The sequence below is a fragment of the Pipra filicauda genome, unplaced genomic scaffold (assembly GCF_003945595.2).
Source record: "Pipra filicauda isolate LSUMZ 115617 unplaced genomic scaffold, ASM394559v2 scaffold80_size11013439_pilon, whole genome shotgun sequence".
NCBI lineage: Eukaryota > Metazoa > Chordata > Aves > Passeriformes > Pipridae > Pipra > Pipra filicauda.
Window position 1 is genome coordinate 10,509,768 of NW_024104987.1, and position 21,791 is coordinate 10,531,558.

General features: G+C 51.3%; 1 protein-coding gene across 1 annotated transcript in view; it reads right to left on the reverse strand.

The window, feature by feature from the left end:
* NTN1 (netrin 1) overlaps nt 1–21,791 on the reverse strand; it is a 98,225-nt gene that overhangs the window by 21,554 nt on the left and 54,880 nt on the right. The window contains exons 3-4 of the mRNA XM_027742292.2: nt 6,765–6,914; nt 3,722–3,775 (exon numbers count right to left, since the gene is read on the reverse strand). Coding sequence (XP_027598093.1) covers nt 3,722–3,775; nt 6,765–6,914 — 204 coding nt within the window. The remainder of the gene's footprint in view (nt 1–3,721; nt 3,776–6,764; nt 6,915–21,791) is intronic.

Here is a 21,791-nt window from a genome sequence, read left to right on the forward strand (position 1 = left end):
CTGGTGGCAGCAGACCCCAGGGACTCCTTTTTCCTCCATGCCTATCTGTGGAGACAGGCTGTGAGCCTCTGACCACCCTCTGAAATCTGCATTTTGCCTTTCTGCTGAGGGATGCAGGAGCCCATTCCTGCTGCTCACTCTGTGATTGTCCTGGGAGGGATGGTGTGTACCTGGGAGCAGGGCACACTCTCAGAGGGTGGCCTTGCATCACCTCAATTCATCTAGGCATGGGCAGGCAAAGATTAAAGCTTCTGACACTCAGACAGAAGAAAACCAACCCTGTTTTAGGGCTTGAATACTCTGGCTACCTGCAAATGCTGCTGAAACAGGAGTTCCAGGTCATCAGGGAGGCAAATTTTCCCCATTCCTGGTTCTTGGGGGAGGATTCTGGCTCAATTTGGATATCAAGGCATGTACCCACCTCTGCAGTCTGGGAAAGCTGCAACTTGCAGCCAAGCTGTGCACACTGGGGGACCCCCAGGGATCACCAAGACTGGGGGTTTCCCCCTTTTCTGCACTTGCTTCCAGCCTCTTCCTCACCAGCCAGGAACAAAAGGGCCCAAATGACATTTGGAAACTCCAGATCTGGTTTTGAAGCTGCAGAGGCTGATTTCCAGGGGAAAACCATGTGAAGTTGCATCAATCCAATCACCTGGTTTTATTTAAGCCCACTAGCCAAAATCATCCACCTCAGATAATCATTCCCAAACCAATCTGGATTTAATTCAGATAAGACAATGACTGAGTGGCAGGTTTGTAAACCTTTACCCCCCCACTGTTATTTTTGTTTGCCCTTTCACTGGGGCCCTTCTGCCTCTCTGAATGGGACCAGAGAAGGACGGGGTGGTAGCACTTTCTTGCCTCAGAAAGGCTGCAAAAGTGAGGAGCACCCCCTCCTCATCCTCCAGGCTCCCGGAGTGGGAGAGCATGAATGCATTTCATCTAAACAATTCAGTTTTGGACTGTTTTCCCAAATTGATTGGGACCTCTGAGAGCTAAGCAGAGCCAGGCAGGACCCCCCACACCAAAGCTGATGTTGTCCCACCCCTTGTACCAAGGCCAGGTTTGGCCCATGGTCTTCTGCAATGTGCCCCTCGTTGGCTCCCAGTGGAGTGATGCTCTCTCAGCTCTTGGCCAGGGTGGTGCTTTCTGTCCCCTGCAGCTTCGAGCAAAGGAAATAAAGCAGCATCTCTCCCAGAACTGGCTGCATCCAAAATCTCTCACTATTTACCTTCTCCATCTCTGTAACCCTTTTCCTCCCACAGCACAGGAGCTCTGGCTTGCAGACACACTGATTTAAGGATGTGCTAAGAACCCCCACAAAGTCCAGCAGAATTCTACAGGATGGGGGGGGGCTGAGGGTTGCCAAGGCACAGCACTGTCAGATGCTCCCCCTCAAGGGGAAGGGATGAAATGTGGATGGTTCAAGCTCCTTGGAGAAAACAGTGCTTAAAAAGTCCAACAAAATCACTGTGAGTAGAATTATGATGGGGTGCTGGGCCCGTCAGATTGCTCAGCTTGGCTCAGCTTTCATGAGGAGGCAGGACAAGTGGCTCCTGGTGAGCTGGGTTGGTCCCTGGTCACCCTTCTGGGCAGGGAGTGGGGAGATCCAGCCCTCCAGTGACACAGGGATCCAAGAAATGTTGTCAAGTCATTGCTCATGGCTTGCAGGCTGTCAGGATGCCCCCATGGATAACCTGTTCCCAGCCTCCAGCAAGGGTTCCTCTGCTGAAGGAGGTGTCTCTGACCCTGCTGAGATGTTCTCAGTTAGTGGCTTAATGGCAACTCAGTTGGGCCTGGGCAGATCCCTAAATAACCCCTTTCCTCACAAAGAGGATGCAGAGCAGTGGGACTCACTCCTTCCCCAGTGGAGCTGTTTGCTGCCAGGGGCTGTGGGGGGTCAGGACCAGGGGGTGCAGCCCTGCCAGCAGCACCAGGGAGAGAAGATGGCTTTGGAGAAAGGCTGGAAAACCCTGCAATCACCTACCCAAAGCCTTGGTCTAAGGTGAGGGGCACCTCCTGACCGACCTGTCTCTGATCCCTGCAGCCATCCCTGCTGGCATTCAGGGAGATGCAGGGCTGGCAGGGAGCACCTGGCTCTCCCCACTAGTTGCACAGGGACCTGCTCCTCATCAAAGTGTCCCCATTTTGTGCCTAAAATGGGTTGTGCATCCCCTTATCCTGCTCAAGGGTCCAATTGCTGCAGGCTCTGTGCTTGTCCTGACCCCGCTGAGGGGCCAGGGGGGCACCAGCCCCAGCCCTGCCCCAGCCCACCCCACACAGTGCCTGGTGTTGAGCTGGTGGCCCTGACTTGCAGCCTGGGGCTCCTACAGGTCACACTGCCACAGCACATCAGGGCAGGCACTGACAAGGGCTGTGGCTGGTATTGCCAGGAAACAGTGTTGTAAGGAAGAGAAGACCTGCTCCTGCTTGGCTTCAGCTGAAGTGTGATGGTCCCTGTTCCTGATAACCCAACACCTTGTTTTGTAGGGACTCCCCAAACAACACACCTCATGCTGGCACCCAGTGTCTAAGGCAAAGCACCCAAAGGGCTGCTCAGCAGGGCTGGGCTGGAGGGAGCTGCCTGGGGCAGCCCTTGGTGTGTCTTCAGGCTCCTTCCAGCCCTGCAGCTCGGAGGGAACACTTCCAGAAGCACACAGGAAACAACAGGCACAACCCAAGGCTGGAAGATCATTCTTGCCCGGACCAGCCTGATACTGAAACACAGAGTTGCTGCTTCTGCATTTACACGTAGCAGGACTTGTCCTTTAAATCAGTCCCATGGAACACCCTGGGATTTACCTTGCCATGACACTGGCGACCTAAGACCTTGTCCCTTTGCTCCCTGGGTTCCCCACCCTGGGAGAGCTCCTGAGCACACAGCAACACACACAGCCCGTGTGACAACCCTTGCCACGGGACGAGCCTCGGCTCAGAGTTCAATTCAAGGTGGCGTCCATCACTTTTAGTACAAACTCCTAAATTTATGAACCCTCCTACACTGCTGAGGCAAAAGTAAACAGCCTTTACACCTCGTGTCCTTCACAGCTGTGGCGCTGCTCAAATACCCCAGGAACCTGCAGGCAGTGGGACAAGTCACCCTTTCCTGGGACTCTCTGGCTCCTGCCATCATCCCCTGCTCAGACCCGGACATGAGACACATTGTTATGACACACACAGGTCACATCAGCACCCGAGATTGCTTGGCACAAGGAATGCACAGATCTAGGAATACAACAGGAATGCTCCTATACAGCAGTAAGCAGTGATTAGGTATTTTTTCCCTTTTGGAGGATTTTTGGTTCTCCAGTCCTTCTCCACCAGAAAATCTCCTTGGAACTGTTCTCATCCTTCTGAGAAGGTAACCATGAAACTTTATAATCAACCAGTGGTGGTTTCGAATCCTTACCCCTTTTCCATCAAGTGTTGGTTCCACACTGAGTGGAACCACACATTAGGTTCCACCCTGTGTGCTTATGGATTTAGAACCTCTGGAAAAACCTCTCTTCACCTTCTCTACACTCCCACATGCTCTGAGGAACACCCGTCTCTCAGGATGCTGCACAGCTGTTTCGAACACTCAGACACTTGGGCGTAAAAGGAAACCACTTGTCCCGGTACAAACACCAGAATTTATGTATTTAATGGAACTTCATTCAAGGGAGGGGGTTGCTCAGAAGACTTTTGGCATCACAGTGCTTCAAAAGAAGAGAGAACGTACCTGCGGGCTCCTCCGTGCTGCTGGCGGCCGTGGTGGGGGGCGCGGCGGGGATCTCTGGGCGGGACAGCGAGGAGGCAGGAGCAGAGGGGAGATAAAAGAAGGAGGAGTTATTCCAAATCCCAGAGAGCCTGGCCCCTGCACACACTGCATGTTCCCTCCCCAGCCACGTCTACCAGCACGGAGGGTTTCCCAATGATGTCCTCCAGCAAGGAGCATTGCAAGAGCCCCAGAAAGCAGCGCACCAGGACCATAGCTACTGGGGAGTCAGGCCTCCCTGGAGGGTGTGGGAAAGGGGGCTTTTAACAAAACATTTTGGCTTGTGGCTGCGGGCTGCACTGTGCCCAGCCCCTGCAGGCAGAGGGAATGCTGCTGCCTCTCCCTGTCCCAGGGCTGTCCCTTCCAGCTGCTGTCTCCACCCACGTCTGAGGCAGTGTGAGCACTCCTCTCCTGTGAGAGAGGGTGCAGGTAAAGCATTGCATCTCTCTGCAGGGATACAGGTGTTACCTCACACATTTAAGGGAAAAACAAACATATCTGGTGCCAATGCACTGGTCCCTGGTTTTGATTTGGGACCAGCTTTGCAGAGCAAAAACCACATAATATTCGGGATATTCATGCCCACGCCTGGCTGTGTTAGTTGAAATTCAAGGGATGGGCTGTGGACGGAGGGATGGCCCCAGCTTTGCAGGATGCTCTCCTTTCCCAGAGCACATACATAGCTCTCATCACAGACATCTTTCACACATTCAGGGCATGATGATGCAATTTCTGTGCATTCCTGGTAATCCTGGTGGGGGAGCTCCCCACCAGCCCAGTTTGAAAGTGGAATTCAGGCATGAGCTGGGGGTCAGCATTTGCCTCCTTCCACTTGTGCTCTTGGGAACACACCTGGCCACGAAGGCAGGGTTTGCTGGGGTCAGTCTGCATTGTGGTGACAGCAGCTCATAGGGGTGCAGCCCAATTAGCATTAGATGATTTTTCAAGTCATTCACTCTCATGAAATTAAACAAAGGCATAGCCCATGTGAAAGACATGGTACATAGTCAGGAAGCACATGGACAGCCAGCACAGCCATCCCAAAAGGCTGGGTGGGTACTCCTGCCTGCAGTGCAGACAGACCCTACTGGGGTCTTGTTCATTCCCCATGAGGTGTTTTTTGCATGATTGTAAGTCTCTGGAACAGGGAAAATATAAGCAGTGGTAAATCAGAGAGTAACTGTGCCCTTGCAGGCAAGGTGGCAGCCCTTTGCTAGTGGCAGTGAGCCTGTGGCAGTGGGAGAGCAGCGTGGGCAGGGATGGAGCCCCCCACTACACACAGATCAAATATGTGTGAACTCCATCCCCTCCCACGTGTGGGATATGCTGACTGACATTTTTCAAGGATGAAAATGTCCTGGTTTGGGTTTTTCTGGGATGAGGGAATTGTGAGTTGCTCATATCTTCACTTGAATTGCTTTAGAGTCCTATGTGCAGATCCAGCTCCCAACAACTGCACGTGGGCTTGACGGCCAGGCCAGAGCCTGGCTTGGAAAGCATTTTTAGCAAAACATCCCTAGGCAAGGATGTTTTGCAGTGACACAGAAGTAAGTGGCTCCCATGGGTGCTGGGTGGTGGTCAGGTGGCAGGGCCAGGTAGGGCAGCCCTGCCAGGCTCACACCAGCCTTGAGCACGCAGGGTCGGGAGCTGTGTGAGCACAGCCCGGCTCCAAACCCCTGGATGGGTCATGTTGAAATCCTGTGTCTGTCTTTATTTAGTGCAACAAATCCCAAGGGAGCTGATGCAAGGAACAATTTACTCTCTGATTTGCCATGGCCCTGGGGAATGGCTAATGATAAACCTTTGTGCATACTTGCTGCAGCACAGCCTGGAGCCACGACTGGAGGGCTTGGAGAAATAAGCATCTAGTTTGAGCTCTTGCTGTCCCATTGCAACATGGGGAAAAATGAATCTCAAAAACCCATCCCAGAATGCATGTTTTCTTCAGCAGGAGAAGGTGGACAAAGGGTATCTTCCCCATAATTCAGCAATGGCCATGCTGAGAAGGAGATGCTGGGGGGGGACAGAGCAGGAGCAGACTGTGGGTTCCCAGGAAAGACTTGAGTTTTTTCAACCTTCACTTTTCTTGTTGGGCCTTTTTCCCCTCTTAGGAGCAAGGAATCACCCTTGAGGGGAGCAGTTCCTCCTTCCCAGCCCATTCCAGGCACACTAATTTTGATGCTTCCTTTCGTTAGGGTGGGGGGAGATGTCTCACAAGGTGCATGAGCCACTGAATGATCCAACAGCAGCAAACCCAACAGGCAGCAGAGAGGAGCACCAGGCCAAAGCCCACCTTGCCTGGGCAGTGAGAGCTCAGCAGGGGCTGAGTGGGGATCTGGGTGTTTGCAGAGCAAATGCTGCAGTGGAGACACTTTGGGAGCTGTACCTGTACCAGGGTGCTCCCTGCTGTTGTTTGAAGAGTAGAGGAGGAGAGCAGCCTTGGGAAGGCAAATTGAAAAGCAAGCCCAAGGAAGCAAACAATAAAACAGCCTCTGTTTCTGGGAGGGTTGTGTGAGTGCAAGATCCCCTTTAGCAACCCAGGTGCTATCACTGTGTTACTGTGATGGCAACTTCACCAAACCAGCTCCTCTGATCTGAGCTCTGTGTCAGTGCAGCACAACCTGTTTTTGGAGAGAAAATCCTGTTTGTAGTGATCTGCTGTAGCATCCAGACCTGATGTGGTACCCAAAAATAAATGTGCTCTTGAGGCACCTTTACTCCATGAAGCAAAACCAAATTACCATCAAACTGGTCTGTAACTGCACCCACACAGCCCAGCCAATGAGGCAGATGAGCTGTTTGGAAGCCAGTGCTGGATCCTGGGCTATGTTCCCTCCTGTGGGCAGTGCAGATGGCAGGGGAACCCAGGCAGCTCCATGCCCCGAGCACTGCCCACTGGCACGGTCGTGACAGGGTTAAGCAGCCTCCCAACACGGGCAGTGGCTCCTGCGGGTTTTTAAGGGTTAATATCTCTAATCTACAGACACTGAAAGAGTGATCCACCTACTTATGCAGGGGGCGATGGGAGAGCGGCTTTGCTGGTAGCCTTTGGCGCATCGGTTGCAGGTGATGCCGGTGACACCGTCCTTGCAGGGACACTGGCCCGTGGTTTGGTTACAGGTTTGGCCGGCGGCACCCACGGGATGGCAATCGCACTCTGTGGGGGGAACACACAACAAGAGGGTCAGGGGAGAGCAGAGCGGGCACAGGCGACGGTCGGGGAGCAATCCCGGCGTGGCTCCACCTTTCCTGCCGCCGGCAAACATCCCACCCAGCCAGCGACCGCACTGACCTGGAACGGAGGTGGCATTCGGCAGAGGGGGTGTGGAGGCCCTTACTTGGGCACAGAGGGGATGGCACCGGAGAGAGGGTGGCCCTGCCACAGCCCATCCCGCTGCGGGGATGGAAACGCAGCCAGGATGTCTCAGGTGCTGCACAGCCCTGGGGAGGCAGCGTGGGGACACCCACCCGTGGGCACAGAATCACAGAGTACACCGAGTTGGAAGGGATCGTCGAGGCCAACTCTTAGCCCTGCACAGGCCCATCCCCCAGAGTCACACCGTGTGCCTGAGAGGAAACACAACTGCCTTATCCATGAGTGCTCATGGATCAAGAGTTTGCAGCACTCAAAGAGGAGGGGAGCAGGCAAAGCAGCACCCGCTGCCCCCACCCCAGCAGCTTCAAACGCCCTCAGGCTCCCAGGAGCAGTGGCAGGACTGTAAGGAAGAGGGACAGAACCCAGGAGTGTTTCACTGCCCCTTCAGCATATGAGATCTCAGGCAGGGAGCGAGTGCTTTCAGAGATGTTGGGAATTCGTTTCACGTGCACTACAAGAAAAACCAAACCAGCCACCCTCCTCCTTTCAGTGCTTTTGCTCGAGCCCTTCCCTGCTGAGCAGCATCCCTGGCAGCTGGCACTGAGGGAGCAGGAAGGAAATGCCCTTGTGGGATGCAGGCAGGCTGGAGGACCTGCTGTTCCCGGCCAGATGGATGGAGGCTTGACGGCAGAGCTGGGCAGATGTGAAGGGTTTGGCAGGGGATGTAAATACTGCACTTGAAAACATTCACCATCTCATTTCCCACAGTGGGACTTACCGGCGCAGCTGTTTGGTTAAAAAAAAAAAAAGAAAGAAAAAAGCCAAAAAAAAAAAAAAACACCAAAAAAAAAAAAAGGCATCAGGGCTTGTTATCATCGCTGCTCCAAAAGGATTACGGCCTCGCACATTTGTTAACAGCCCTGATTTCTAAGAGCTGCAAGCACCGTGCCAGACTGTGGTCTGCCCCTGCTGAGCAGTGGCAGGGAGAGGCAGGAAAGCAGGAAAGCTTTCCTTTTCTTCTGCAGCATCCTCAAGAAGGAGCCAGCCAAATCCCTCCCAGGGGAGCACTGATCCCGCTCTCCTTCTGCCCCTCAGGGGAGCTGCCTGCTAGAAAGGGGGTTTGGGGGAAAATGTGTCCCACTGCCCAAAATCTGGAAGGAGCTGGTCTGTGGGTCAGGACCAGTACAAGCGTCTCCATGGGCTCCAGTGGCTTAAAACACCCCCAGATCCCCCAAACTGGGCATACCACTCCCATGAGGGTTTGTTCTGGACCCTGCAGTGACTCTTGGTTTGTCTTGCAACCCCCCAGCTCTGAGACACCCTAAATCTGCCTCATCTGGGGACAACAAATCACATCCCACATTCATTTGTGTTGGTGTCCAAGCTTTGATGTTTGGCTGGAGCTTCCCTCCAACCCACCCCAGTACGATCCTGCTCCAGCTTCCCTGTACCAGCAGCTCCCAGTTTGACCCCCCTCCCAGCGGGGTTTGGATTGTGCCTCTGGCCTCCTTGCACCAGGATTTCCCCTTCTCCCTGCGTGGGGCATCCCATCCCTGTGCAGCCCTTCCCAGAGCACCAACAAACTGCTGCCATCCCTGACTCCACCAGTCTTGAGTGGGAAGAGATGGAGCCTTGCCAAAACCTGATGATTTTTTCACATGCAAGAGGAAAAAAACCCTTCAAGAAACCAACAACGCTTTTGCTTCTTTTCTCCTCTTTTCCTAACACTTCTGATTTGTTTTTTTTGGTTAAGGGTCCTGCTCTCTCCCCTGCTGTGAGCTGTCCCTGCTTGCTGCTTGCTGCCCACAGCAGAAAATTTGCTTTTCTAAACTTAATTTTGATTGAAAAACTTTCAACATGAAATGAGTGTGGCTGGTGATGAGCTCAGAGAGCAGAGGGATGTTTAGGTGGGAAAACCTGCCCATTGCAGCCCCAGGGGATGGCTTTGACAAGGCTGGGGGAGAGGAAATAAAAACACATTAAGTGAAAGAGTGAAGAAGAGCCAGGGCAGAAAAGAGTTAAAGAAGAGCAGAGAGGCAGGAGTTAATACAAAAACAAGCAAATCAGGGAAGGGTTACACAAGAAGAGGCAAAGGGCAGGAGGATGGGGAGGAACATGCCTCATGTTTCAGGCGTCCCCTCTGGGGCTGCGCTGGTTTCAGGCATCGCCTGCAAACCCCCATCCTGTGAGTAATCCTCCCCCATGTGAGCGGATTGCACCGATTTCAGTGGGACTGCTTGGACGAGAGAGGGAAAGGGAGGAAAAAAAGCCTTGGTGATGAGTAAGATTTACAGAATCAGGTTCTTGGAGGCCGGGCTGCAGAGCACAGAGCGCTCCTCTGGACACCACATAAATAAATAGCGATGCTGCTGCTTCCTTCCCTCATGAGGTAATGCCTCGGCACAGCTTGTCCGGAGCTGCTGGGTTATTTTTACAGCCGTATCTGTCTGAGGTTGTCTCCTCTCTCCCCAGTCTGGGCTCCTGTGAGGGCTCTGCACACAAGTGTCACCTGTGTCCCCACGGGCACGTGTGATGTGCCCAAGGTTGCAGAGTAGGCAAGTCATGGAGGAGCTGGGACTCACCAGCTCGTGGTCCAGGATGTGTCACCAGGACAAAGCCCTGGCTGATCTCTGACAGCTCATGCTGACACACGGTGGGGTAAATCCCCTCTGAGTGGAGGGATGTGCTTTGTGTCACCAGGCCCCAACTTTTGGTTGGCGCACAGGACCCTTCGTGTCTGGGACCACTGCCCCGGGCAGAGCACTCCGGCTCCTCCAGAGCCTGACCCCACTCTGACTTGTCTATCTTCCAGAAAACTCTCTGAATCAGCAGCAACTCGGCCCTCGTGGCGCAGGGAGGCAGGAGGTGGTCTAGGCGGTGTCTGCAGATGTGTATTTGCCGTCCCTGTCCTAGAGAAACTGAACCAGCGCCAGCAATTAGGAGCAATTAAAGGTAATTTGCAGTTCCCTGGCCAGTGCAAACACTTGGCAGCCAGCAATTACAGGCTCTTCTCCTTCCCCAGCCGTGGAGTGGCTGGGCTGCTGGTGCTTGATGCTGATTTTTCTGGTACGGTCCAAATTCCTTTGGGCTGTAACGCCAAATTGAGGAAAGACTGCAGTAGAGTCACAGTGGGGGTGTGATTGGTGCCAACGCCCCCTTTGGCATCCCCATGGCCTTCCTGATGGGCACCTTTGGACTCACAAAATGGCTTTTCAGGCCTCAACTTCCCTGAGTGCAAGAATCTGTCCATCACCCACCACGATGCAGAGGGTCAGCAGTGCCCTGCACTGAGCAGAGCCCTTGGGGCCCCAGGGCTGAGGAAAGCTCCCTGATCAGGAAAGGAGGGTATCTGGGACATGACTGGGGATTATAAGGGGGATAAGAAGTTATTTTTCTACTGTATCCTCATGCCTTGCTTGAAAGGATCACCCCACAGAGGAGGGTGCAAGGGTGCAATGAGATGAGAGAGGAGCAAAGAGGAATTATGTCGGTGCAAGAAAACAGGAGGTCTGCAGTCTGTTAGTCCACAGAGCACTGGGGGAAGGAAATAACCATCAGGATCTAGTTCTTTCAGAAAATCTTAAAGAAAAATCTTTGATGTGGCAGAAATGATCAGGAATTTCTAGGGAAAAATGAAATTATTTGCTGCTCGAAAACGTGGCTGTGGAGGAGGAAACAAGGAGCAGGAATCTATGGTGAGGTTTTAATGGGCACTGATGGTAGCAGTGGGGGTGCCTCTGCTCATAAAAGCTGATTTTTCTTATAAAATAATCATGGAGTGGAAAGCAGGGAGCTAAAAGCATTTCTAGGTGACCCCCTGCAACTTGGCTAGTCCAGATGTGTTGGTCTTCTGCGAGACAGACCCAAACTGGCCGAATGGATGAGGGGATAGCAGCCAAAATCCGGTGCACAGAAGGCTGCATAATTGGAAGGAGGGAACAGGATGGCTCATACACACTGAAGGGTCCCAATTAACTGCAACCACTCCAGGAAAAGATCTAGGAGTCAATGAAACATCTGGCTGATTGCAACGGAGCTCAGAAGAGCCACAAGATGGGAGGTTGTGTTATGAAAGGGGTAGAGAGTAACAGTGAATGTGTAATATCATGGCACTATAGAAATCAATAGCACGTCCTCAGCTGGGGAACTGCAGTGAAAGGCAGGGAGAGGCACCCATCTGAGGACGGAAAAGATTAGGGATGCCTTGCCAAGAGACGATGGAGGGGTGCCAAGCAACGCTGAGCGCCGAGAAGGTCAGACAGGTGCTCCTCTTCACTGGTCCTTAAAACACGGGGACAAAGGGACATTCAAGGCGTTTAAAAGGCAACCTTTTTCAATGATAAAAGGAAATGCTTCTTTGCACTGCACGTAATTAACTCGTAGAACTCATGCTACGAGACACCATGGCAAGGGCCCAACAGGATTAGATAGGGCTATGAATGAGAACATCTGTAGTTACATTAGCTGGGATTAATATATATACGGATATAAGCGCTCCAAGCCAGCTACTAACTGCCTGCAGTTAGGAGGAGATTTCCCCTGGGGCCAAGCTCTTGCAGAACTGGCTGTCTTGGAGTTTTATATCTCTGTCTGGAGCTTCCAAGACAAGCCACTATTATATGTACAAACCTGCTGAGGCAGAGCATCACCCGCCCGAGCACAGGCAGGGACACATTTCTGTGCCTCAGCTGAGGTTTGGGACGAAAAAATACCTGCAAGCAAATCTTAGGGCCTTTCATGGAAGGATGCAAAACACCCTGGGAAAGTGGTTGAACTTGCCAGGGTGTCTCTGCCCCGCTGAAGGCTGACAAATAGCATGACAAAAGTGCAAATATTTTTCCTCCTCTGAATTTTGGTCGGAGGTATTCCCAGCTGCTAATCTTCCCCCACACACGTGTGTTGAAAGGTAAACAGAGGGATAAATCTCCAGGCTTAGCTCTCCTCAAGTGTGACCTTTATAGAGAAGGTACCTGAAAAGACCTGCATTTTTGGAGAATTAACATCTTCCTGCTTTCAGGGGAGCTGTGTCTTTGGGATGCTTTCAGAATGACGAAAAATCCTTTTGACTGAGAAAAAAGGCTTTGATTCTACAAGGTGTGCAGATTTCCTCTTGTCACACTGGGTCTGCCATGATCACACACCTCGCAGGGCTTCCAGATCCAACTGCCCAAAGCGTGACCTCTGTACTGAGCAGTGACCCAACAGTGCATCAGACTGGAAAGAAACACCTTAATTTACAATGGTCACTGATGAAGTTCCCTGTACTGAGAAATCACATTAATTTTAAGTATGAATTCATGTCTCATATAGCCCAGATGCCTTAGGTGCACATTTATGTTTGCCCACGCTTTAAAGTGCTTTTCCAGAATCACGGCCAAAAATTGCTTCCCTTTGGTTGCTTTTCTTTTCTCCTCTGAAGACTTCAATGGGAGTGAAAAATGTGGCTACAGAAAATTTCTGTTGAAAAAAAATAATGCCCCAAACCCAGATTTCTTTCAAATCCCTTCTCTTTGATTCCAGCAGTATTTTAAACACCGAAATGTCAAAACAGCTCAAATTTGCCTGTTGCCTCAATTACACAACCTGGTGCAGTAACCATATCTCAGCCTTATGCTTTAGTATTTAGTATTAGTATTTAGTTCCAATATTATTACTTAAATGAGCTTTTCGCTGTTGTTGTTGTAGAGATATTTTTTTCCTGCTCCACTGTCTTTAGTAACTTGGATACTGAGATCCTGGTTCCTCTGGACATTTCTGCCCAGGGAATGCAAGGTGTGAGAACTCCTTGGGTGGGTCCAGCTCTCCCATGGTATCCATAATCCATCCCAGAGATGACCCCTTGAAACTGTCACAAAGTCCTGACCTGGGCAGGCTATTTTAGGAGATTTGCTTTGGCTCCTGTCTTTGGGGAATCAATTCAAAACAAGCAGCTCTCTTTCCTCTGGAGACCTATCCCAGTTATTTGTCCATGGATGAGGAAAGTCTGGTCTGATCTCTGTGCACCTGAGTGCTGCTGGCTCTGAGGGCAGCACCCTGTGGGGATGGGGGAGACCACAGCCACTGCCAGAGCATCTCCACCACGGGCAGCACGTCCTGCAAATCCCACAGATTTATGTCATGGGGAAGAGAAACTGTGGTATTTATTGTGCACCCACCCAGCCTGGCCCCAGCCAGTTTGCTTAACCAGAAGCAGAGGTTGAAATGTCTCTGTGTTAACCCTGAATACTAATAATGACTTTAAATATTAACTATTAACTGCTTTGCAAGGAGATCGTCGGCTTGTCTGCGATATTGTGAACTGGATTTAGCTCTCCAAAGGATCATGTTCATGCACAATGTCCCTCAGCACATTCTCTTAGGAATTAAAGGTTTCTTGCCAGCAGAACATGAATTCCTCCTTTTATCGGGCGAAGCCAAATAATCTCTTGGTGTTCCACAGCGTCCCTCCTCCTGCGCCGCTTCTCAGGGCTCTCCCATTTCTTCCTCCTGAACTGGCACCCGGGGAAGCCAAGGGCTCTGGCGCCCTGCAGTTTGGGCCAAATTTCACAGATTAGACCTTGTCTTTGTCTTCTCCATAACAAGGAACAGACGGGCCCACAAAGCCTCCACTGAGCAGGAGTCGCCGCTAATCCGGAGGGGGCTTTGAACCACGGCAATAAATCCACTTTTTGGGCAGGCACACTATGGGCAGGCATTAGAGATACAGACAATAAGACAATTATGGCAGCACTCTCCAAAATGCTCGAAAATTCCCTCGTTAAAAAAGTTGCTAGAAATTCCCCCGTCGTCTGGGAGCTCCGGCTTTTGGGTGATTCTCAGCCAGGGATGCTGAGACACCCCGGGATGAAGCATCGGGGCTTGCTTCTCCCTGCTTTGCTGGCAGGGCTTGGGTTTTGTCATGGAGGATGTTATCCCTTTTGTTTTTCCATCAAAAGATGTCAAGTCTGGTCTAAGACCTGCAGGGAAAGCTCTGGCCAGGCAAAGAGCAGCTTAGTGGGGCACATGACTCTAAAGCAAAATACAGCTCATCCTGCTTTCATGGGAGACATTGCAGGGGAAAGAGTGTTAGAAAATACTAATTTTGAGGGGGGAAAAAAAAGGCAAACCTTTTCTCCTCCTGATGTGTTTTTAGCATGGCTTCTGAGGAAATGAAGTTCCTACAAGTGTATTCTCCCACTAACAGTGTTTCAGTCAAATCTGGCAGCAGAGCAAAAGTTTCAGAGATAATGAGGTTGCCACAAGCCTCAGGAAAAAAAGGCAGTGGAGAAGATGAGAGAGAAACTCTAGGAAAAGCTCTGCAGAGGGGAATCCCTTCAGTGTGCATGGCCCTTATGGGACACTGAAGTATCCACAGTGAGGAGAGCCCCCAACACCTCAAGTGCAGGGGAAAATTGCAATGAGAGCTCTCGGGGCACAAATCCCAGTCACTAATTTGTAATGCTCCAAGAAGCCTATGTTTAAGTGGAAAATAACTCCTTTTCCACCAGAAAAAAAAGCCTTTTTGTTTTACAATGCTGAAAACCAGAGTGTGTGGATGAGCAGGACAGAGCTTTGGTTTAATTCTCAGGATCTGAGAGCCTGGAGGACTTTCCAGTCTGGAGAACTGGTCTGAAGCAGGAAATTATCTCAACAGTTTGAAAACACTTGTGGAGAAGGCAAATTATTCCTTGTCTTTCCTCTGTCTTGGAGATATGCAGAAGTCTGGCTATGCAAGTGAATTTAGCAACTTTTGTTCGTAGTCTGAGACTTACGGAGAACTGGGGTTTAGTCTGGTTTTATTTCTTAATTAGGGTGCAAATTCCCCTCTATTGTGTCGCATGCCATCACTTCTGAAAAACCACAGTCCAAACCTGCCCTCCAGGATTGCTTCTGGATGTATCTCTGCTGGAAAACCAAACCCAAGCCACAGTTTTGAAGATGGTTGGCCCCCAGTTTAGCCAATAAAACTCCTTTTGGGCACCAGCATTGCCAGGATGTGATTTTTCAGGAATGCAGAGCTAGCTCTTGTCAGGGAATCAACTATCTACATTTTCCGATTCAGCTGGATCATCCAAGTGCCTAACATGGATTTGGGACTCAGCTGTCAGCTATATCTCCCCTCTGAAGGTGCTGGGGGGTGATTTCTAGGCTGCTGTGGAGACTCAAGGTCCTTCTGAGGGTCTCTGGAGGAGCCTCCTTCATCCTCCATCCTCCTCATCACACCTTTTGGTTCCCTGGAGTCAGCAGAGTGTCTTGCCCTGAACCCTGCAAGCCCCACACAGTGCTGGCAGGTTCTGCCATGGCTTTTACCCTTTCCTCTTTCCCTTTTTCAGCTCATCCCTTCCCTGGGCTGTTCCTCCCCTCCCGTACCAAAAGCGATGCAGGTGGAGGTGGATCTCTAACCCAGCTCACCTGGGGGTGTCCCTCTCCTGGGGGGTGGTGTTTGGGGTCCTGGTTTGACAGAGCATTCCCAGGGCTGTGACACACAGAACGTGCTGGGGCCCTGAGTGCATCTCCCCTGGGAGCAGGAGCTCCTGGCTGGGCTGGGAATGCCAAGTGGAGACAGCAGGGCCCCACTCCGGGCTCTGTGCAGCAGGTCAGGCCCCTGACCCATGAACTGGTGTCCTGGTTATGTCCACATGTTTTCCCAGCCCATCTGAAGATGTCAAAAGTCCCTTCCTCACCTCCCCTTCCCTAAATCAGGTTTGTTTCAAATTTACCTTTAAATGCAAGGGAGTTGTACCAGCTCAACAAAATCCAAAAGATTCCTGGGAGAGAGGGGAGCTCTGCTGAAAAGGGCTCTGGAAGTACCAGCGTGGTTCTTTGGAGGAGAACCAGGGCCCAGATAAGCAGCAGTCCCCTCCTCCAAGGTGCACAGGGCCTGCCCAGAGCAGTCCCAGGAGTCCTGGCTGGCAGGGGAGTCATATCCCACAGCAAAAGTGCCTGGTGGGAGCAATATGTGGAATTCTTGACTTCCCTGGAGCCAGAAGACAGTGGCAGCTTAGGGAAATTTTTGGCATGGAGGTGATTTTGCTCTGACCTTAACAACAGGCAAACAGACAAACCCCTCTCTCTTCTTTTTCCTTTTTTTTTCTTTTTCTTTTTTTTTAATTTTCTTTCTTTTGTTGTTTTTTTGGTTAATGACCTTCAAAGCCAACTTCCAGAGATTGTAGCAGAGCAGAGACTCCCAGCACATGCATTTTTTTATCTGGGATGTGGGTGGCAGAGCCTCCTCACTCGTGGCAATGCCCCTTGGTGCTCTGCCAGCCCCTGGGGCTGGGAGGGAGGTCTGAGGTCCTCTCTGCTCTCTCCAAGCATCCAGGTTTCAATCCTGGACTGCCTAAAATATCCCCCACTGAAAGCAAATATCTGTTTAAACTTTGTTGTGTTGTGGGAGGTGGCCCTGATCAGAAGATAGAGAGAGGAAAAAATCAGTGATGAATTTCTGGGAAGACCAGAAAGCAGGAGTTTACCTTCATCCCAGCTAATTTGCACTAAAATGGAGAACCATACATGATTAAAATTATGGATTTTAAAAAGCTGGAATGGCCAGGTAGATGCCTTGTGTTGAGCTTCATTATTCATTTGAAAAAGAAAAAAAAAAAACACTCCTCTTCCATGTTTTCACACTACAAATGCAAAACAGTTTAGGAGTTTCTGTAATACTCATGTCCCTTCTTTGCTCTGGGACCCTCCCAGCCCAAGTTGGTGAATGGTGCAGCTCTGCCCTGGGTCCTGGGGGTGCCACAGAGGAGGTGGCACTTGGTGGCAGTGGCTCTGGAACTCCTGAGCTGCCCCAGGACACCCCCCCATAGCGACCCGTGAGCACGGACAGCTCAAAGCTGCACTTCCATAAACCTTCCCCAACTGATTTGTGTGTGCCTGGGGGTTGCTGATGACAAGTTTTAGATGTAGAAACCATAAATCAGCTCTCGGCACTTGGAGTAATATCGATATAAAGACTTCTGGGGCCTTGGGGAAGGAAGTGACTAAGGCACGGCCACTAACAAATGCAGAATGGAAGAGCAGCTAGAAATCTGTTCCCGTGGCAGTGGAAGGGCATGTCCTGTGGAGAAATGGAAGTCTGTGCTTGGCAGATCGATGCCTTGGAATTTGGACTTTCTCCAGTGATGTGATTTCTCAGAGATGACCAAGCCCTGACACATGAACTCGACCCAAGCCCTACCAGCACTATGAGTTGGCTCATCTCTCATCTGAACAGTAGCTCCAGCTGGTCTTCAAAGAGGAAGAAAAGGAGGAAGGGAAGGAAGTTTGGTAATTAAGGACAACTCACTGGTGTGAATTCCTAGAAAGTATTGCCTTGGACTTTGCCTTGAAACAACAACTGAGCTGGACTGGAGATGGGCATCAAAATGAGGTTGCTCTGGAGAGGGGAACATCTCTCTTGGGTTGCACTTCACCCTTGTCTAAGGTGGACGCCAAGGGCACATCTCCTGCATGGATGGGCTCCCTGCAGTGATGGGAGGGTGCCTGGGGAGCAGGTACTCACTGCAGACAAGGAAAGGCTGGGGACAGGAGCCCTGTCAGGAGTCACCACTGGTGGCCCTGCTGTCCCTGGAGCCCTGGTGTAGAGGATCCAGCCAGGCCATCCCTATGTGTGGGATGTGTTAGCTGTGAGCTGGCCTGACCTCCACCTGGGTGTGGACTGGGGACCATGATGGCAGGGACATCTCTGAGGGTGTAGGGGTGCTGACCACAACTGAAACCACGGACAGACTGATCTCACTGTCCTGCACATGGCCCGTGGGACACCAGTGGGACACCAGCACACTGATGGCAGGGAGCCCATTGTCAGACTCTGCTGTCTAAGGTGGGGTTTATCCCCACTGCCCTCTGCACCCCAAATTCCCAGTGGGGCTCTGGGCAGCAAGGAGAGGTTCCATCTCCCCTGGCTTCAGCCTCGTGGGAATGAGCTCTCAGCTCTAAGCTGGTCACGCAGCTCCCTCTATAGTCAGTGGAGAGAGGCGGGGACTCGTCCCACTGTCCCTGTCACCAGAGGCTCTGCTCCCCTCTCCAGGCAGCACCGGGAGCCAAAGGGGTTCGACTGTGTTAGTCCCCCCCACTCAGGGCCTGCAGCTGGGTGGGAAGAAAACCTGTATCTGCACCCATGAAATCAAGGATCAGAGGCTGAGCCCATGGGGATGGCACTCACCTTCCCTCTGCTTTGACCCAAACTGCCTCCAAAATGAAAATGTCAAGGCTTGACCCTTTGTGGTTACAAGGCAGGATGGGCAGGTAGGCTGGGAGTGCCTTTTGGGGTTTGAACAAGCCATTAAGTACTTCAGTGCAGATGGAAAACCTGCCAGGCTCTGCACAGGCGTGGAGCTGTGGCAGCACCAGGGAATCAGACAATCCCATTTTTTACCAAAACATGGAGTCCTAATGAATGTGACCTCTCCAGGTGCCAAATCCTGCCCCTCCACAAGGGGTTTACACTGGCAGCCTCAGCACAAGTGCATTCATAACGTGTATCATTTGTCATCTTTTCATCAAAAAGTGTGTAAAGCCTCTCCCTCAAGTGCAGAGCTGTTTTACAGCCGGGCTATAAAATCCTGCAGACTCTCTGCTCCAATAGAATTACATTAGTGCCAATAATCTGGCAAATATCAGGAGGGAGTTTAATCAAAAGAAATAACACCAGGGCCCTGATTTACGGCGGCCCACGACAGAGCGGGGCGGACGAAGGTTTGCAGGACCCAGATGTGGAATTTCACTTGCAACATCATTTGGAGCAGAGGGAAAGCAGAAGGAACTGGAAGCACGGCTTTGGTGTGTTGGGAACTCTTCGTGCTTTCTCAAAAACTAGTGAGAAAGGAACAATTCACCCTTGTCTGTCTTAAAAGACGAACGTGCAAAATTTCTTATATCTGGAGCTTTGTTGCTTCTCTGGACAGCCCCCACACCTAAAGGGTCAATGCAACACCAGGGGGTTGATGTGTCCAGGGCAAAGGGCATCCTGCTCCCTTGCCCTCTGGGATGAGCCCATCCATCCCCCCGGTGGAGGAGCAGCAGGGCCACGGGACTCCTCCAGCCCCAGAGTCCCCAGATGGGGCCACGCAGAGATCAGCTCTGGGGTCTGACCTCAAAACACCAGGGGAACCCGAGCCCTGGCTTGAGTAACTGCTGTCCCTGGGTTTGCCTGACCACCCACCCACAGCAGCCACACTCCTCCAGCCCCAGCCCCAGCCCCAGCCCCAGCCCCAGCCCCAGCCCCAGCCCCAGCTCCAGCCTGGCAGGCTCTGGCGCTCACCCAGCGTTGCCACTTCATGCAATATCCCCGCTCCATCTGTCATCAATTCCTTTGCATGTGGTTTGCAGACTCCGTGCCGTGCCCTGCCTTGTGTGGCTCAGTGACAGGGCATCTCTGGGCACTGACAAATTCTTTGCTTTTATCATTTTTGCAAGAAAACCACTGGAAGCAAACGCAGAGGTGAATTACACGGCACAGCTGCATTGCCGTTAACCATCAGGGAAAAGTCATCCTTAAAGCCCAGCTTCTTATGCCTTCATCTGTGCTGCTGAGACAACTTCAGATCATTAAAAAAAAAAATCTATAATTTAGCAGTTATTATAGGTTTGGCTATTAGAAAGCCAAACAGCCCTGTGATGGGTAGGAGGGTGTTGCCCAGCTCTGCTTTCTGCTCACCTTTTGCTGCCTAAGCCTCACGCTGTGCCCTATGAACACGTGCAAAATTTGTGGATTTCTCTTTTTCTCCAAGTTGAAATTAAGTAGACCTTGTGCAAACATTTCTGCAACGTTGTATTTTTGCATAAATAGCCACCCAAGCATTGAAAAGAATGCCTCTCTAATTTTCTAACCTTAGATGTGTTACGAGTTGAGGTGCATAACCTCTTGTATAGGATGGAGTGGGAGATGAGGAATGTGAGTGAAAGGCGTTTTAGCTGGATGTGTGTGTTAGGCTGAATAAAGGAGTTGAATTAGTACAAAAATCTCCTTGGCAGCTCTTTCATGGGGTGTTTGCTGTGAGCTCACACACTTGCCAGGGTAGGTGAGTGTGTCACGTGCTCTTGGCAGCTCCCAGGGCACCAGGGCTCTATTGTATGCATTTATTTAAATTTGTTACATGTGGAACACAATCAGAGCAATGTGATGGCTGAAAGACTCAAGTCTTACAGAGAAAGCAGTCTGGTGGGTGAGAGCAGACAGCAGGTAGTGGTGAGGGAGATGGCAGATGCTTCAGAATGGTTAATTCCTCAATTTGAAACACATGTGGTCAAGATGAGGCTCTGGGAGAGGATTGCCCATTGTCAGCTGGTTTGGTGAGATGATAAATGAATATTGTTATCAATGGTGAGATGGCTGAAGCTGTTAGATGATAGGGTTGTTTTTTAAACATGCCTGTTTTCAGCAATTCCTTCAGAAAAAGCCCAGAATTGGGAAAGAAAAATAGAGGGAATATGAACCTCCACCGTGTCATAAACAGACCTCAGGAAAACGAGTTTTCAAAGGAATGCCTGTGCTGTAGGAAACTTCATTTTGCTGCTTTGGTACAGAACAGTGGATTACACCAACAATAACCCAACAAGTACTGTGAAATCCTGCTCATAGGCTGCAAGCTGCTCAGCACAGTTATCACATACCTTTGTATCTGTTACAAACCATGGGGGGCTGGAGAAGTATTTAAATTTGGCCACCTCCAATTTGAAGTGCAGGAGCAGTTTGAGAAGGCAGAGGTTGAGAGAAGGACAATTGCAAAGAGCATTTAATAGAGTGAATGACCCAGCAACTGGGAAATTCAGCCTAAAATTCTTGTGGAGGGCCTCATGGAGGCCAGTGCCTGAATTCCCAGTGCTCTCCTGGGGAAACTGAGGCAGCTCTGAGGTTTCCCACCTGCAGGTACCACCCAGCTGTGTTTTTGGGTAGGACCACTGTGCTGTCAGCCAGGGAGAGGTCAGCAGAGTGAAGGGCCAGGGAACAGCAAGGAGGGATGGGCAGGACAAGGGGAACAGGCTGCCTGGCCAGGGAGGAGAGCTGGGAAAAGCAGGAATGAGGACGGTCCTGGGAAGTGCCAGGATCAGTCAAGAGAGGGTTAAGCATGGACATCACTGCCAACACAGGGCAGAGACTGCATTTTCCCAGGATGGAAAAGCAGGAGATGGAATCCATCCTACCCTCCAGCCAAGCATCCCCTCCCTGCTCCATGCTCCCTGTGCTGATCCCAGAGGACTGGAATTCCTATGGATGCACAGTGAGCCCATGGCTGACAAAGAGCCCTCCTCTCCTCCAAATCACACCACATCCCCAGAAGTCCCCATGCTGGGGAGGCAGAAACCACAGCCCTGGGAAGGAGTTTACTGTCCTTGGGGAGGCAGAAACCACAGCCCTGGGAAGGAGTTTACTGTCCTTGGGGAGGGCAAGAATTCTTCCCAGCGGGGCAGCCCAAAACCCTTTCTGGGGAGAAGGAAGGTAGACAGGAATCAGGCTCTGGACAGCAGCAGTGCTGCTGATGGAGGGTGATGGATGCCCACATGCATCCCACAAGGAGTGCCCACACCTTCACCATTTCCATTTGACTGGCCCAACTGAACATTCCTTCACTGCTATTTCACTGTTATTTCATCAGTGACCTGGCTGTGAAGGCAGAAATGCTGACTTTATTCTGACACAGATCCTCTCAGGATGGGGAGACAAGGCATTTCCACTCATAGCATGCAGCTCCCTGCCAGAGCTGGGGTCCCTCTGGGTTGTTGGGGCTG